General features: G+C 41.0%; 1 protein-coding gene across 6 annotated transcripts in view; it reads right to left on the bottom strand.

Moving 5' to 3' along the window:
* Positions 1-483: 483 nt before the first annotated feature.
* Positions 484-17,894, bottom strand: part of klhl13 (kelch-like family member 13) — a 103,880-nt gene continuing 86,469 nt past the window's right edge. For 5 of the 6 annotated variants that reach the window (XM_036564732.1, XM_036564731.1, XM_036564730.1 and 2 more), the window contains 2 exons: positions 10,739-10,852; positions 2,248-2,741 (listed from right to left, as the gene is read on the bottom strand). In XM_036564732.1, the coding sequence (XP_036420625.1) occupies positions 2,248-2,741; positions 10,739-10,852 (608 nt within the window). Of the gene's footprint in view, positions 2,742-10,738; positions 10,853-17,894 lie in introns of all 6 variants that reach the window. The other variant, XM_036564727.1, reaches the window with a different exon arrangement.

Here is a 17,894-nt window from a genome sequence, read left to right on the forward strand (position 1 = left end):
AGAGAGGGAGAGAGAGCGAGACTCAAATGGCTCCCTAGTGCATGTGTAGTGAACTGTATGGGTTTTGAAGCCATTATTTTGTGACCTATGTAGTGCATTATGTAGCGAGTCGGGAGGAAGGGTGCCATTTGAGACTCAGCCAGACAGAGAGAGAGAAAGAAGGAGAATGAACGGTTTTAAAGGTGTGAAACAGAGGCAGATAGAGGGTGAAAGAGAGAGATAGGAGAACAGGAGAAGAGATAGACAGAGAAAAAGAGTGAAATCAACAGCTAGACATGATTGTGTACAATATAAATTAAAAAGGACACATACAGAAAGAGTGAAAAGGAGAAAGAGAGAAAGAGAGAGAGGAAGAAGGGGAGAGGTGTGCTTAAGTGTATTGTCCAGGGCCGTCGACAGGAGAACATTAATCAGCATATTGAAACTCCGGAGGCATCAGGTAGAAAAGTTGAATTGCAATGTCCCTCAGTTTTTTTGTTTGTTTTCTTTTTCAAGTCAAGGTTATTCCTGCCAAAGGTGAGAAATAAAAACAAAAACAAAATAATAATAATAATAATAATAATAATAATAATAAAAAACAAATACGTAACATCAACATGTCATTAGGTTGGTGTTTCCTGTCGCAGTAAAATTTGAGGAGGAGAGAAGGTAGAGAGGGATGGAGGGATGAGGAGTCTTCAGCATAGATCGCAAAGAGGAGAGGAGTGGGGGAAAGGGGCGGGGCTTCACCACAGACGCCGCTCAGACAAAATCGGGAGGGGAAGTGCAAACATTGTCTTTTTCCTGGAGAGAGAAGAGAGAGAGAGAAGAGAGAGAGAGGGGAAGAGAGAGGGGAAGAGAGAGAGAGAGACCGCCGAAGAACAGAAACGGACCAACTCATCCATCCGACAAGACATCGATCTGTCAAATCGAATTCCATCCGTCTGTCCATCCATCACTCGTTCAGTGTCTATAGTCTGTTATTCACTTGCTCTGGCTGTATCTCAAACTGCTTCTTATTCCCTATATAGTGCACTATATAGGTCATTAAATAACAGCATCATCACCCAAGTAGTGCACTAATTGAGAGAGAGAGAGAGAGAGAGAGAGAGAGAGAGAGAGAGAGAGAGAGAGAGAGAGAGAGAGACTGAAACCCAAACGGCTCCCTAGTGGACATGTAGTGAACTATTTGCCATTAATTCATGACATACCGAGTGCCCTAGGTAGGGAGCAGGGAGGTAGCCAGCCATTTGCGGATCAGCCAGAGAGAAAGAGAGCCCATAGAGGAAGAGAAATGGACGAAACTTATCCATCCATCCAAGCTTTCTGCCCATCCGTCAATCTTAGTCAGTGTCTCAATGGCTCCCTATGCCCTATATCATACCCAAAAATAGTGCACTACAAAGATAATGAAATAATGGCACCTACACACATATAGTGCACTATAGGTCCAAAAGAGAGCCAGCTGGAACTCAAAATCTCTCCCTCTTTCTCTCTGACTCACTCCCTTGTTCACCCAGTAAGTGGACAGCACACTCTCTCTCAACTGGCAGAGCTGACCAGCATGAGAGTGTGTGTGCATATACAGTGAACTATTTTGACTAATGTAGTGCACAATACAGGGAGTACAGAGCCACTAGATATTCAGTCAGAGAGAGAAAGAGTGAAGAGAGAGAGATTTCTCCGTCAGTCTCATTAAGTGTGTTTTTTTTAGTTTCTCACTCTTTGGCTGTGTCTCAAACGGACCCCTATACTATATAGTGACAGTGAGCCATTTGTGCACTTTAGTGGATACAGTGCACTACATAGGTCATGAAATACTGGCTTCTAGACCCAAACAGTGCACTGTGTGTCCAATAGTGAGCCATTTGGGACTCAGCATGCTCTCAGCTGGGAGAGTGTGGATATACAGTGTACTATTTCACCAGTTTAGTGCACCATATAGAGAGCAGGGAGCTATTCGAGATTCAGCCAGCGAGAGAGAGAACGAATGAGAGAGCGAGCATATAGGAAGAAAAACTTATCTATCCATCTGACAAGTCATCTGTCCACCAGTCTCCTCCAGTGTCTGTTTTTCAGTTTCTCTCTCACTGGCTGCATCTCAAATTGCTCCCTATATCCTACACAGTAGCAAAGGGAGCCTTTTGTGCTATAGTGGCTACAGTGCACTAGATAGGTCATGAAACAACAGCTTTCAAGACCCAAATAGTGCACTGTATGTCCAACAGGGAGCCAATTGGGATTCAGCCCCTCTCTCTCGCCCACTCCTCAGGGGGCGGACAGCGGACTCTCTCGGCTGGGCGAGCCGGCGAGCGACAGGTCGTCCGGAGGGAAGACGGTCAGTGTGCACGCTCGGATCCCGCCCAGTGACTCTGGCAGGTCGAACACTTTGTGCCACTCGTCCTTGTCCGGATCGTACTTCTGCACGATCTCCACCATGCACCGGTTGTTCCATGAGTAGCCGCCCACCACGTAGATCTTGTTCTCGAAGACGGCCACGCCCACGTCGCTCTGGCCGCGCAGCATGGCTGCGATGGGCGTCCACATGTCCAGTGCCGGGCTGTAGTACTCGCAGCTCAGCACGTCGTCGTAGTCGCTCGTACCCCGGAAGTGGTTTCCGCCGATCACGTAAAGTCGGTCACCCACCGTGCACATGCAGTGCAGCCCGCGTACCGTCGTCATGGCGGCCTTCTGCGTCCACTTGTCTGCGTCTGGGTCGAAGCACATCAGCTCCTTCTGGAAGGTGTCATGGGTGATGCCACCTGCAGGATAAAGCAGGATATTCTGATTAAACACAAGCAACTCTTAGGTTAAATGATAAAGATCTCTATCATTATTGTAATTAAACCCTCAAGAAAATATTTTTTGTTTCTGTTGTTATTATTAGATTACTTTTTCATGCTCTTCTAAAAGCTCAATGAAATATATGTGAATTATTCCGTTTCTCACATTAGGTGTCACACCACTTTTAATTTCAAGAACGCTTAAATGCAGGTGGAAACCAGAGCTTTTCATTAACACTTTAGTTTGGGGGTTTACTGGAGGTTTACTGAAGTCTTGCTCTTCGTTCAATGAAAGCCAAATTAGACAATTCTGAGATGCGTATTCACTGTATATTAAGCTTTAGTCTTTATGACCTGTATTAGTATCTAATCAGAGATCTGTTATATGAACATCTCTAATAATTGCATTATTTCTTGTAATAATGCACAATAAACACTATATTACAAATTACTGAGGAGGTATCTATCTGATTAGTGCACAATTGGCAAGCCAGGCCAGAAAAAAAATAGATAAGCTGCTGCTCTTTGCCTAAAACAAAGCCTGACCATTTACATTACGATTGCAATATTGGTCAGAAAATTTGCAATTGCATATTTTGTGTAAACTAACTAAAAACCTGTTTAGCACTTTTTCACCTATAATCAGTGATGACTAAACTCTAGAATACAGAAGACATTTTCAAGTATTTGTGACTCCAGAAACCAAATGTAATAATTAACAAGACAATTACACACTAATACGTATTTAGGTGATCACCTTATGTTCAATAATTTGCATAGCAAAGTCTTAGTGTTTATTGTGCATTATTAACAAATAATGCAACTACTAAAGGTTTTCACATAACAGACCTCCAATTATATACTATTACATGTCATTATGAATGAGGCTTACTGCGTATTGAATAAACTTCAAGTATCTAATTTGGGCTTCCCAACATAGGATGACCAATACAAACAGCAGACGAGCTACTGTCTCTGACTTTACATCTCCAAGGTGGACTGACAAGGTAGGAGTGTCTAATAGAGTGGACAGTGAGTGGACACAGTGTTTAAAAACTCCAGCAGCACTGCTGTGTCTGATCCACTCGCACCAGCGCAACACACACTAACACACCACCACCACGTCAGTGTTACTGCAGTGCTGAGAATGATCCACCACCCAAATAGTACCTGCTCTGTGAGGGTCCATGGGGGTCCTGACCACTGAAGAACAGGGTGAAAGGGGGCTAACAAAGTATGCGGAGAAACAGATGGACTACAGTCTGTAACTGTAGAACTACAAAGTGCACCTATACAGTAAGTGGAGCTGATAAAATGGACAATGAGTGTAGAAACAGGGAGGTGGTCATAATGTTTTGCCTAATCGGTGTAACATCGCTGTCTGAACAAAACCTTCTATACCCAAAACGAAAAACCCCAATCGAGTTTTAATGGATGTTAATTTAATAAGATTTTGGGCCACTTATATTGGTCCATTAATCAAGAAAACTGACACTGGCACTAAGTACTATCCGAAGTAGCTGGTGTGTGTAGACAAGTGGGAGAGCGGAGATATATAATAGACTGTAAACAACACACACACACACACACACACACACACACATCCCTCACAGTGCAGTGAAGCATTAAAAACAACAAATAACACAACAACAACACCTTACAGTCTCCCCCCACCCCCTCCCACCATGTGTCTCACTCACATGAAGGTACAAACATACAGATCAGCACAGAATAATGAATATTAATGCACGACTACATACATATACATACATACTGAGACAAAGGAGACAGATAGCAATAGAGAGAGAGAGAGAGAGAGAGAGAGAGAGAGAGAGAGAGAGAAAGAGAGAGAGAAAGAGACTTGTAAGGGAAGCGGGAAGCGAGGGATAAGAAAAAAAAAAACAGGACATGTCTACAGGGAGGGCTGAAAATAAAGAGCAGAAACATCCCATAAGGCTTTTGGGCATCAGCCAAAAAGCCCCGCCCTTCTCTCAGTTCCTCTCCATCTCTCCTTCTTTCCCTGTTGTCTCTCTAGTCTTTTTTTTCCTCCCTCTCTCTCTCTCTCTCTCTAACCCCCGTCCTCCCGCCCAAGCCCCCCTTTCTTGCTCCCTCAGCTTTGGGCTGGCCGAGTGACCGCTGGATCAAAGGATAAGATGGAGGGGGAGTCGTGTGTGAAAAGGGTACGAGATATTAACATAATACAGTCAGAGGGGGGAGAGGGGAGTGAGTGGAGAGAGAGACAGAGAAAGGTGAAAGGAGAGAAAAGGGCAGAGAAAGGAGAGATGGGGAGAGCAAGAAACAGGGAAGAGGGGAAAAGAGCGAGAGAGAGGGAGAGAAGAAAAAAGAGAAGGGAAAACGAGGGAGAAAAGTGGAGAGAGAGTAAGGGATGGAGAAAGAAAAAAGGGGATAAAGTAAAGGATGGAAAGAAAAAAGGGGGGAGAGAGAGAAAAGGAGAGAGAGTGTAAAGGAGAGAGAGAGAAAAGGGGAGAGAGAGAAAAGGGGAGAGAGTAAAGGAGAGAGAAGATGGAGGAGAAAGAAAAATGGAGAGAAGAAAGGAAAGAGCAATGAAGAAAACTAAAATGACAGAGAGAGAGAGAGAGAGAGAGAGAGAGAGAGAGAGAGAGAGAGAGAGAGAGAGAGAAGAAAGGAGGGACAGCGAAAAGCAGAGAGACTAAAGGAGAGAGAGAGGACAGGAGGAGAGAGAGTAGAGAAAGACAGAGTAAAGGAGAGAGAGAGAGTAAAGGAGACAATAAGATAAAGAGAGCAAGAAAAGGAAGAGAGCAGAGAGACAGAGGCAAAAGAAAAGGAGGGAGAGAAAAATGGAGAAAGAGGAAAGAGAAGAGAGAGAAGAAAGGAAAGAGCAATGGAGAAAACTAAAGCGTAAATGAGAAAGAGAGAGAGCAAGTGCGAGAGAGAGACCAGAGCAAAAGCGAAAGATCAGCAAGTTCTAAAAATACTCCGCAGTGATGGAGAGAAACGCAAGACAAGTGTTAGAATAAGTGTTTTTGTGTGAGAGTGTGTGTGTGTGTGTGTGTGTGTGTGTGTGTGTGTGTGTGTGTGTGAGAGTGTACATCTCCTCTAAAGTGAGTGTGAGAGTGTGTGTTATTGGGACTGTGTGGGTGTGAATGAATGGAGAGAGCAGGCAGCTAACAAAGCTAAATAAAAACAGTGTCTGAATGGAAGAGTCTGAGCACAAAACATCGACTCGTCCTCACAGATCTGTTCATTTATTCATTATTCTGTATTAATGGGTGTTAAAAGGCATTAAAAGGTGCTGATTCAAGAGTATCAGTGTTGATCATGTCTGAGTAGAAGATTTCCAGTAACACACTAACTGATGTGCTCAATTCAGACTTCATCATTTAAACACATTTTAAATGAAAAATATGAAGACTGTAATCATGTTGCAGAGCTGGGAGGCTGGCGGGGAGCTGGAGGGAGAGGCTGATTGGTGCTAATTATTTGCAACCTTCAGTGTTCAAACAATGCAACTGTATTAGGTGGCATAATTACTAGAATGTTCGTTCTCCACAATGCATCGTCACAGTTTTGCACTGTGAGATCAATGTCACGATGCGATGTCTCACCCCTGTGATAAACTATATACTCTGCGTACTAAACTCCATATAACTATATGTATTTCAGGCTTCTAGGCAATAAATCATATACAGTACTGTGCAGAGACCCAAGACTTGGATATAGAGATATAAGCCTAGCCAAGCCAAAAAACAGTTTAAAACCATTTATCACAGTAGTAAGTGTGCTGTGGTTTTATCTGTACAAACACTATAAAACAAACAAACACAGTACAAGATACAGGAAGTTTTGACTCCTGAGTTCTTGCTGCACTCCAGACACTGCATGGATTTGTTAAACTGCATCATCTGATTTAAACTGAAGAAGGATTAATTAGATAAGCTAGGTATTAGACCGTAGCTGTAAGCACTGGTCTTCTTTAAGGGGCACTTTGGACTGGAAACGATGCGCTCACACATTAAATAACTATGTACTGTTAATTTGTTTATTTGTATTTATTCTAATATTAAATATTTTTTAACAAGCAAAGGCCCAGTTTAACCAAAAGCATCTTAACTGGTAGAGTGAGTGTTCACTGCGATGCTCACGCTACCAATTTAAGAATCATCTTGGGAAGATCAGCCCTGAAAAAACATGCTTTAGACAGCATTTTCTCACATAGCCCAAGACTTTGGCACAGTACTGTATACCTCAGTACTTCCAGCCTTTTAGCTACTGTTACAATGTATTACATAACACATAATATTGTTAGTAACAACAGCTGTGATCGAATTACAACCACAATATTTATCACAATATCACACAGGATACACACACACACACACACACACACACACACACACACACACACACACACACACAGCCATAAAACTGTCATAATATCAGGTTCAGCTCAGCTTTTTTCAATATTTGCCAGAAGAACCTGAATTTTGATCTGTTAAGTCTGTATATCATTTCATGGCACATCTTGTTTGCTGAGTTTTATTCTGTTCATTTCTTCCTAATTCCAGTTTCTTTAGAAGTTCAGTCACAAACTCTGACCTAAAAGATCACTTGGGGGCAACGACAGGGTCAGAAAACGTGCTGCAGGCCAAATATAATCTTATTGAACTTATCTGTGTCCACTGTCTTAGAGTCTTCACAATGGTTAGCTGCAGTGCAAAGAGTGTTGTTACCTAGCAACAGGTGCTCAGTGTAATAATACAGTTATTACATTATGCTGTCAGAACTTGTTATATATATAAAATGTTATATAAATCTCAACATTCACGCATTTGGATTTTTTTCCCCCCAATCAGAACTTTAACCAGGACTAATCAGTCTTTATGTATTAGTGTTTAGGAAGCTCAACTGCCTGCATAAAAAAGTGCACTAAGATCACCATGATGTTCACGCTGCTGACAAAGTAATCGTGACTATATCAAACACTTGATCCATTGCCCAGCCGCACTAACACCCCTCCCACATTCTCCACACTGTTCACTCACAGTCTGGCAGTCTGCACTCTCTCTGTAACTGGTTTTACCTTCTTCTTTCTGGATCTCTCTAAACTTTCTCATCTATGTAACACAAGTCCTAACTTTTCCTTCTGCTCAGAAACCAATTTCTCTCACATCACTCCATACCTTTCTTCTCCTCTCTGCACCTCCCTCTTTCAGTGTGTGTATGCTGCTGAATCTAGGCCTCTTCTGCATAATGCAGGATTTGAGTTGCAATCCTATAAACAGAACAAGTGATGGAAACATTCCTACAGCGAGCGGATTAATTCCCCGTGTGTTTGGGTGTACTTGTCTTTAGCACTTTGTGAGGACTGCATGTCCTCGTGATGATAGGACAGCATGACAATGTTGTCAAGGACATACCTGAGGTACTAAAGTGACTGTATTTGTTCCAATGTAGTTCTGCTGTAAGTGAACTTTGGGGTCATGCCTGAAACCCCTCCTTCTTCCAATCTAACGCCCTATAAATTCACATCCTCACCTTCCGTTCCCATCCCCACCACCACCCCATCTCCTACCTGTTCCTCAGTCCTACATCAGTCTTGCTACTGCTATGAGGGGGGTCTGGCCTTCTAGCTGAAGACAGAAGCTGCCCAGAACTCCAGCCCAAGTTCTCAGAGTTCTCCCCTCTTCCTCAGTCTGCCTTCCCTCATACTACCACCACCATGTTAAAGGCATGGTCTGAACTCACAAACAAGTTATGAAAAAGCAAAAAAAGATGCAGTCTATTACTGTCGGGCCACATCATGGAAAACTGAATTTTCCTCCCTTTTTCGAAATCAAAGAGTTTCACTCTACACAGCCCATATATGGAAACCTATGCTGTAAAACAGCCTGTTTTGATTTCTGCATTAATGAGAGGCCAAATTTACTCATATCTGCCCATTCAGCCTACAGCAGTTTAGCGCCTCCCATTCACGCTGAAGCTATTAGGAGTTTAACAGCCTGGACTGCTTTTTGAATGAGGCACAATACAGGGTGGCCAATCAGAAGAGAGTTACTTGAAAAATGATCTTAAAAAGACAATAACAAAAACAAGCCACTCAATTCTAGGGTATAAAGAAAGTCTGGAAATGACTGTAGAAATTACTGCGACTGTTTTATGAATATAAAACCTCACAGATGATGTAAGTGGACCTCAAACAAAACTAAAATATAAGGCAAGTGAACAATATGGATAGAATAGTGATAATAATAGTGATAATAATAATGATAGGTAAAATGACAGTAAAGAAATGCTACAATAATGGCAGTCTAAAACGAATTAGATTACTTTTAATATTATAGAAACAAGCGATTTAAAGATTGTAAATTGTTCCTCTCAAAGTTTCTTCCTCTTGCTCACTGTCATTATTGGCTGGCTCATGGGGGCTTGGACCTTGTAAACGTGCAGTTCATTGACCTTATTGCAAAAACTACCAAACTGTACCAAGAACTACCCAACCCGACGAAAAACGAAGTTAGCTTACAAATTTCTGAGCAGAAACTCAAGCATGTCTATTATCTCTGGCCTGAGCAGTCTGTGCGGTGTTACCACCTAACCTGTGTGCAACTGGATGATAATATCACAAGCCTACGTCACAAGGAAAAAATATTAATTAAAATAATATATAATTAGGTTTAAGTGTTGTATTACCTGTCTACAATAACACAAGTCCAAGAAAGTCCTCACAAGTATAGCAACACCAACTTCTGTGTGTGTGTTTGCAAAGTACAGTAAACAACATCTTCTTGCTGTACAGCTGTTGTAGCTTTAGGCAGCGAATGCAGAAGAACTGCTTGTGAACCTGAAATATCTCCCACTGTCTGTGCTGTTGTACCTCACAGCTCCAGGTGTTATGGGCGTGAGTATGTGTGTGTGAAAGGAGTGTGAGATTTAACACATTTCTCACTCTCTTCCTGTGTGTATCACGCACACGTAAACTATGAGAACTGAACCTCCAGCCTAAATAAAGCATTCGCACACACTCTCTTTGTATCTCACAGGGAACAGACAGGCAGTTCCAGAAAAAGGACGAGTGTGAAGATCCCGAGTTTCACTAACTTCAGAGCTGAAGGAAAAGTCCAATCAAGTAATGCTGGAGTGGCCAACATCGAGGGGTGAAACGATACACGTACAGTACTGCCAAAAAGTCAGAGACCACTCTTCATTTATTCACTTCATTATAAACAAGTTATTTTTCAGCAGGTTTTTCTGAGGAGAAGAGATATGATAATCCTACTCCTATAAGGAAGGAGAACGTCAAAGGAAAATAAGTGAAAAAACACTCTCCAGAACTAGAGTTCAAAACACGATTAAAACATATGTAGAAAATGGGACCCCTTGCAAAAGTGCAAGACCTGCTAGACCACCAAAACTGCCCCATCAGATAAACAGCACTTAAAGCTTTTATCTTGGAGAGAGATGGGAAAATCAAGCTCCACTCTTACTTCAGATCTGAAAAAATCCAAAAAGTCCATCTTTCCAGTGTAAAAAGAAAACTCAACTCTACGGGTCTGAGAGGATGAGCAGCTGTCAAGAAGCCCTCACTGAGAAAAGGAACTGGAAAGCAAGTCTCTTCTATGGAAGCTGTAATAAAGGTAAAGAGGTGAGGCTTCATGTTAAATACATTTTCTCCTTTTCTCCCCTGACAGAAAAGTGAATGATGTACTTAACAGCCTTTTTGACTGAGAGATAAACAGAACGAGGTGTACAGGCTTCATATGACTTTTGAGGCCAAGAATCTATATGATCTTCTGAAAATGGCTACAGCCTGTGCTCCTGTGTAGTGCAACTGTAAGTTTGTTGGGATGTTCTGAGTTTGAACCCTGGTGATGCCACAGCCAACCTTGGCTTTATGGTCAGTCAGCCCAGTGCTGGCCAACAAGGGTGCCTGTTAGCCAATGCAGAGTAAAACATATGGTGGGTGGTGAATTGGTGGTGATGGACAGGAAACATACCCGAGATGTACATGTAGCCTCCATAGACTGTTCCAGCATGACCGTAGTGTGGTTCATTCATCTTCGCCACGTATGTCCACTCGTTTGTCCTGGGGTTATAGCACTCTACTGTCGCTGTGGAATGAGAGAGAGAGAGAGAAGAAAGACAGAGAGAAACGAATTAGCATCATAATTTCTCATCTTGGCATGTGAACTACAGCAAGAAGCTCTTTATAACTCTGTATCTACACTACACTGTCAGAGGGAGAGAGAGAGACTGATAGATGAAAAAGAAAAAAGACAGTAGGCAAGAAAAAGAAAGGGAAAGTAGGGAGGAAAAAACAAAAGAAGTAGTGAAAGAAGGAGTAAGAAATAAAGAAGCGGAAGCATGAGAGAACAAGCATTAGATAAAAGTAGGTCGAGTGAGAACACTAAAGAAGAGCTAAGAAGAAAAGTAAAGAACGGTCGCTTCGCTTCAATCAATGAGATCAGAACAAGAGAGATAGAGGAGCAGGAATAAACGATGAGAATCGCTCCATCTGCTCAAGAGAGGAGGAGAGCAATCAAGAAGGGATGACCACAGGGATGAAGTAGGAGAGAGCCGACATTTCATCTCTCTTCCACACACACAGCATGCGCCCTGTAGAGTCTGGGATACCTTCAGCTACCTGTCAGATAAATTCATTCTGTTTTTTTCAGATATTTAAAAATGCAGAGTGAACATTTCACTAAAGCATTAATTTAGATAAAAAAGAAAAAATACTCCTCTCAACACAAATGTAGTCCATCAGCCAAGACGTTTGGTGTCTGAGGTTTGCTTATTTAGCTTTGTACTGGAGCTATTAGCTGCATTGGCCACGTGCACTGTGCAAACTGCATGCCAATCACACTGGCCTCAAATCGTGTCTAAGTTATGCGATACAACAGTTAGTTTCGGCCATGCAAGCTGATTGGTTGAGAAGCGTTCTAACCGCGCTGCTATTTCGCCATAACATCACGGCCGTTTCACAAACACTGCATCACTCCGCTAAGACGCCGTTGCTAAGCAACGACTTTGACAGCTGTAGGAGACGCTCAAGCCATTTGAACGTTTTTACTTCTTACTTTGCCACAAACAGAAAATGGATACTTTTAAGATTACATTTGACCGACAGCCGATTTGGTCAGACTCTGAAGATGAGGCTACACTAAATTCCCAAACTGTCATCACCACTGAGCAGCTTTTCAGTCGGAAGCTGTGACAGAAGAACACCTACAAAACCTGGAGTTAGCCAGAAATAAAGCGAATACCGTTCACTAAACGTGCAGTCTCGTCTTCAGAGTCTGACCAAATCGGACTGAGCCATAAAACTGACGCAATAAAAAACAAAAAAGCTGCTCAGTGGTGATGACAGTTTAGGAATTTAGTGTGAGGAGCTGGAGAACGAATTACTGGCTGTACAGTGAGTGAGCGGAGTTCGTTACCGTGACGTAGCAACAAGCTGCTTGTTAAGGAACTATAATTTGGCGGAAGAAACTGCCAACATTAAAACATATTAAACGCCGCGTTCACGGCCCAGTTTATTAATCTCTTACTTTATTCGTTTAACTGTTGTATAAAAGCAGTATGACACGAGAGGGAGTGTGTTATCGCAAAATCACATCACAGCTGTGATGATCTACGGCGACCAAATCACAGCCGTGATGTTATTTCGTGATAACACACTCCCTCTCGTGTTCTACTGGTTAAATAATTCATTGTTTTTTCAGATATATTTTGTTGGAGAGTGATTTAAGACTGAATAATGCAGGTAGAAAGCAGCAGTTCTCTTTGCCTGAAATCAGACAAACTGTGCAAAATAAGCGTTTAGTTTATAAACTGCATTTTTTGACCAGTATAACTTTTCATGTTCAGACTACAACAATTAGTTTATAGACTACAAATGTTAATTTGTGGACAATAACAACTCGCCTGTGGACTAAAATGAGTTGTTTGTTGGAATATAATCATAAATTTGTGGACTAACAAGTCAGATGCAAATTATAACAAATCTTCTGCAGACTACAATGATTCGTTTGTGGGCCTAATGATTCATTTGTGCTTAAATGATTCGTTTGTGCACTATAATGATTTGCTTATGGACTGTAAAAGGTGCATTTGCAGACGATAATGATTTGATTGTGACTTCACAGTTCATTTGCGGACAACAATGATTTGCTTACGGACTACAACGATTCACTAGTGCGAACTAAATCTGTCAGCCCGAATATCCAAGCTGTTCACAGAGATCCATTCAAATGTTCTCATGAGTGCTTAGATCGATTCAGCACACTGAACTGTGTAATTTGATGTTAAATGCATTAAAATGTAGTGTTGTTTAGATGATTCTCGTTCTGTTTATTCTCTCCTTGGCCATTTAACCTCAGGAGCAGCTCTTAAACACTGGACTTGGCAGCGGAGATGAAGACTTAATTTCTAAGACCAGCGTTTCTCTCACGAGGCCTGAGTTAAGCTCAGTTAAGACTACTGCTCTTTAAATACAGTCCCACTGTCCCTTAAGGATGACCTCAGCCTCTCAACACAGCACTGTCTCCAGCGTGCCGTCCGATAATGATGACTTCACGGCTAAAAATAAGACATGCCTCTGGTTCTGTTAAGACGGAAGCAGAGCCTCTGCACCCTGATGATTAGAGGTGTAAATCTGACCTCTGACTAGAGGAGATATCTGCACAGCAGTGGACTTCAGACAAAAATAACACACCAAGCCTTCACAGGGGACTTTTAACATGTGAAAATAGCCTAAGCCTTTTATTTTGTTGAAAAAATAAATAAATAAATAAATAAATAAATTAGTGCATACCTCACTGAATATTGGAGTGGAAAAATACAGAGAAACATGAAAGCATGAGAACTTTGTCAAAATCTTACTATTAGTGGGAGGTAAGAGACAAAAAAAAATTGGATTGAAGTACAATTACATTTTCTGACGGCTTGGGTATCTCAGTGTATATTTATGTTTTCGAAGAAACCAATTTATATGCTCAAGAAAACTTATTTGGTAGGTTAACAGTGACTTATTACTCTGCAACAATCCCCTTTCACTTTTTGAAATGTTTCTAACATGTAAAGTAAATCTTTAACTTTAAATATATAAATATATAATTTTTAAATATTATTAATTTTTAAGGCATTTCTCAAGTCATTCGTCTCATATGTGCATAACATTTACATTTATTGCTTGGTGGTCTGTGGTGCGGTGACTAATCAGTGGTACCAGTCCTCACGGAAAGATAAATGATCATAGCAATGGACGGTCATTTTACAAAATGAACCTGACTGGAGGTCGTAGGGGGAAAAAACCCAAACAAAACAAGAAAAAACAACAAAAAAAAACAAACAAAAAAAAACAAACAAAAAAAACAAACATGCACAGAAATTTGACTGGCAAGAGAAAGAGAGAAAAGTCTGGCGTTTGAGTTTTGAAACACCTACTTTGAAGGTCAAAATAATACTGTAACGAGTGAACCGTCTTTTTCTTTAGAATGTAATTCTAATGAGAAAGTATTAATCTGAATAATACTTAAGTAAAGCAGAAACACTCCAAAAATAGTACTTATTAAGTATAGAAACAAACAAGGACTATTCTAATATTTTCCACTGACCTTAAATACATTTTTACATCCGCTTCTAACAATCAGCGAACACCTTATTTATTTTGCTTCTAAAAATGTGCCCACACATCTGCTGCCTAATGATGACCTTCATGAGTACAAAAACAATCAAAATCCTCACATGAACTTGTCCATAAGGACCATTTAATGGGCTCCGGTTCTCTCGGGAGTCTGTCAGCGGCGTCTGACCTCATTCAGAATAGACTATTGTCATGGGAACCTATTCCTGTCCTAACGCTTCACTAAATTTCCTCTGGGAGTCCGTCCCCTAACGATGACCTCACACGTGAGCAATCTTTCGTTTTTCAGGGTCATGTGACGCTCGCATTGCGCTGGATGACGAGGCGGGATCGTCCCCTGTCGTTCTGCTGTTTCTATTCCTGTTTTATGCAGACAGCAAAAATAAAATAAAAAGGGGGAAAAGAGGCCAGAAGAGGAAAACAAAAAGTAATTTAATTTAAGTTAATAAAGGCAATAAAATCCACCTGACTGGCACGAATCCTGTCACCATGGCAACAAAAACCATGAAAACATGGGCAGTCAAGCAGGAGCAGTGTGAGGAGAGATAGACAGATAGATAGGGAGAGAGAGAGAGATAGATAGATAGATAGATAGAGAGAGAGAGAGAGAGAGAGAGAGAGAGAGAGAGAGAGAGAGAGAGAGAGATTTCAGGATACTCTCTAGTTGTCAGGATCTTTGTGTGGTCAGTGGTGTTTATGTGAGAGGCCGGACGTGTAATTTAGTGGGATTGGCACAGCGGCAGAGTAACCGCTGTTTCTGTTTGTGTGTAGACATTCTCGTCTTTACGGATGGTTTGCATTACACACAGTTTGTATGCACAAAGTTTGAACAGCCCAGGTCCAAAGTTTTGTTGATTTTCTAAGTGAAAATAAGTTAAAACATCCTCTACAGCAGTGCTGGCCAATACGTCGATCACGATCGAACAGTCGACTGCACAGTGCATGTTGGTAGATCGCGCCGCATTCAAACAGCCTATCAAATTTCAACACTTTCTTGCTTCTGGCCACATGCAGGTCAATGTGACTGAGTCTTGTAAAATATGGCCACAATCTCTTTATTTACTGCTTGTTACCGTAGCTACACTACAGCCCACCTAAAGCACTGCTGCGAGTTTGCCTCTCTAGTGACCTAGAAAGTTTTCATTTATCGGTAGCCAGTTCATGTATATGACAACAAATTCCCAGCTAAAAGTGAACTCGGGAAGAAAAAGTGGTCCAGACTACACAAACCAGCTGGCACCATTCAGTGCAAATCATCAGAATAAAGTTAGTGTGATTTGTCAGCTTTTTGCCCTGTAATGGTGAATATCAATAAAGGCCACTGAAGTGCATTTAAAACGTTTCAAAGCTTTTAAAAAAGGATAAGGCATTTTTTTTTAAGATAGATCATAATGACCTGTCCAATGGAAAAAGTAGATCTCAAGCCACAAAAGTAAGGGCACCCCTGCTGTACAGAGTGCAACATTTTCTGCTAATTTGGTTCAATTTGTTTATATATTGAACATGTTGGGAAGGAAAAATGAAAAAAAAACCATCACATAAAATATAATACGTGCCACAACTTTTGTACTAGGCTACATTTCATGTCTTGTTTTTTTTTCCTCAACTGTTGTAATTTTATCAAATAAACAGCACTTATGCATTAAAATGTGCAGACATGTTTAATCATTTAAAAACTTATTTTCACTTACAAACATGAAAACGAGCAATGGAAAAGTTGGCATGTTCTGAAACCAAAAATATTCCATAATTTAGTACTGCAGTATCAATCTGCGTTTCCTTTAATTAGTGATGTAAAGTTAGTTGGGAAGCGCAAGCGCAGTGATAACAACTAACTTGTTGGACTATTATTAACATTATCAACTTCGATTCATCGTTACAGCCCTACAACAGTCAGAGTCTCATCCATCATTTATCAGCTGATTTGTGTATTTTAATGTGGCATCTGTGTATGAGCTTTTTCTGCAGCCTGAGTGCAGCTCTTCCCTGATCTGCATGACAGATATTCTCTCCGGCGCTCCCCACCTGTAACTCGCACCTGTTCTGCCACACCTGCCAGCCCCACTTTGATTTTATACAATATGACTTCATTCAACATCAATTATGACAATTTTTTTTTCTCAAAGGGCTACATGACTAAATATGCTAATGCTGCTCATAATTTTATGACCAGGTAGCACTTTGGAAAACAATTAAGCTAACAGTTCCCCAACAGCTGTCAATAGCTGTGAGCACCATTACTTCAGTTGTGGGTGTGTACTTATTTCAGGAGGCAGATTACTGATCTAGAATCAGTTTGTGTCTTTCATGATCTAATGAACATCATGTGGACACTGATTGTAGCCTCTTCCGCAGAGATGTTTCACACATTAATGTTAATATCAGGGGTCACGGATGCAAATATAGCCTTTTTTTCACTATCCAAAACCACCAGTGAACCCGCAAGTGTCTGAGTTTTATATGTAATGTTGATGGTAAAATTGTGGGTAATCTGGGCTAAAAAAAAATCTTTGGTGACTATTTTGCCTTATAATGCCCTGCATGTACCTCTACACCATGAATGAATTGTACAAAAATAGGTTTTAGGCCAAAATGTTTTAAAAACTATTGCAAAAATGTTTCAGGCATCGTGCAATATATATATATATATATACATACACACACATACATACATACATACATACACACACACACACACACGTCATCACCACCACTGTGATTAATTCTGACAGTATTTCATATCAAACTACTTTGAATAACTGTTCACATCTTAATTTAAATTATACAGAAAGTTTGGGGAAAAAAGGGAAGTTTAAAGGACGCTACACTACCGTGAAAGCTGTAACAAATCCAACTGCAAACCACACTTAATATATACTCAGGCAGAGCAAACGGTCTCTGATGTTCAAATAATCCCTGCAGACTGTTTCTGAACTTATATCTGGAGCTTTGTAGCATCTGTGTAACAAAGTCAGCTGCTTCTGTAGCATTAAGAGGCTGACACTTAATTTTGTCGCTGCTGCCACACAGTGACAGGATGATGGTAACGTGTGCGTGCATGTTGGTGAAAAAAACCTGTCCTGAAACGGCTACTGGTTTCATCGTAAACCACGATAAATTACAGATGGTTAGTATTATCGTTTCAAATTTCATTACCACTTTGAAAAACCTCACGTTAAACACTGTCCAGCATCAACCAAAATGAGCACCTCAGTCTTCCAGATGCAGGCGCAGCATGCAATGTAGGTCTGTTGTGACAGTGTAAACATGACAATGGCAGGATATTCTACTTAAATCACCTTAATCAAAATGTCTATCAGCATCAAAACTACAAAGCTGAAATCAGCTTCTTATCATAATTCTCCTGTTCCACCTTAGATGGCGCAGCAGTTATTATAACGCCTGAGACGCCAGAATGTAACTGCTTCACCATTTAAGGTGGAACAGGGAAATCCGAACAAGAAGCAGGCGAACAGGAAGTCAATTTCAGCCTTGTATTAAAACTG

This window comes from Colossoma macropomum, unplaced genomic scaffold (assembly GCF_904425465.1).
Source record: "Colossoma macropomum unplaced genomic scaffold, Colossoma_macropomum, whole genome shotgun sequence".
NCBI classification, from domain to species: Eukaryota; Metazoa; Chordata; class Actinopteri; order Characiformes; family Serrasalmidae; genus Colossoma; species Colossoma macropomum.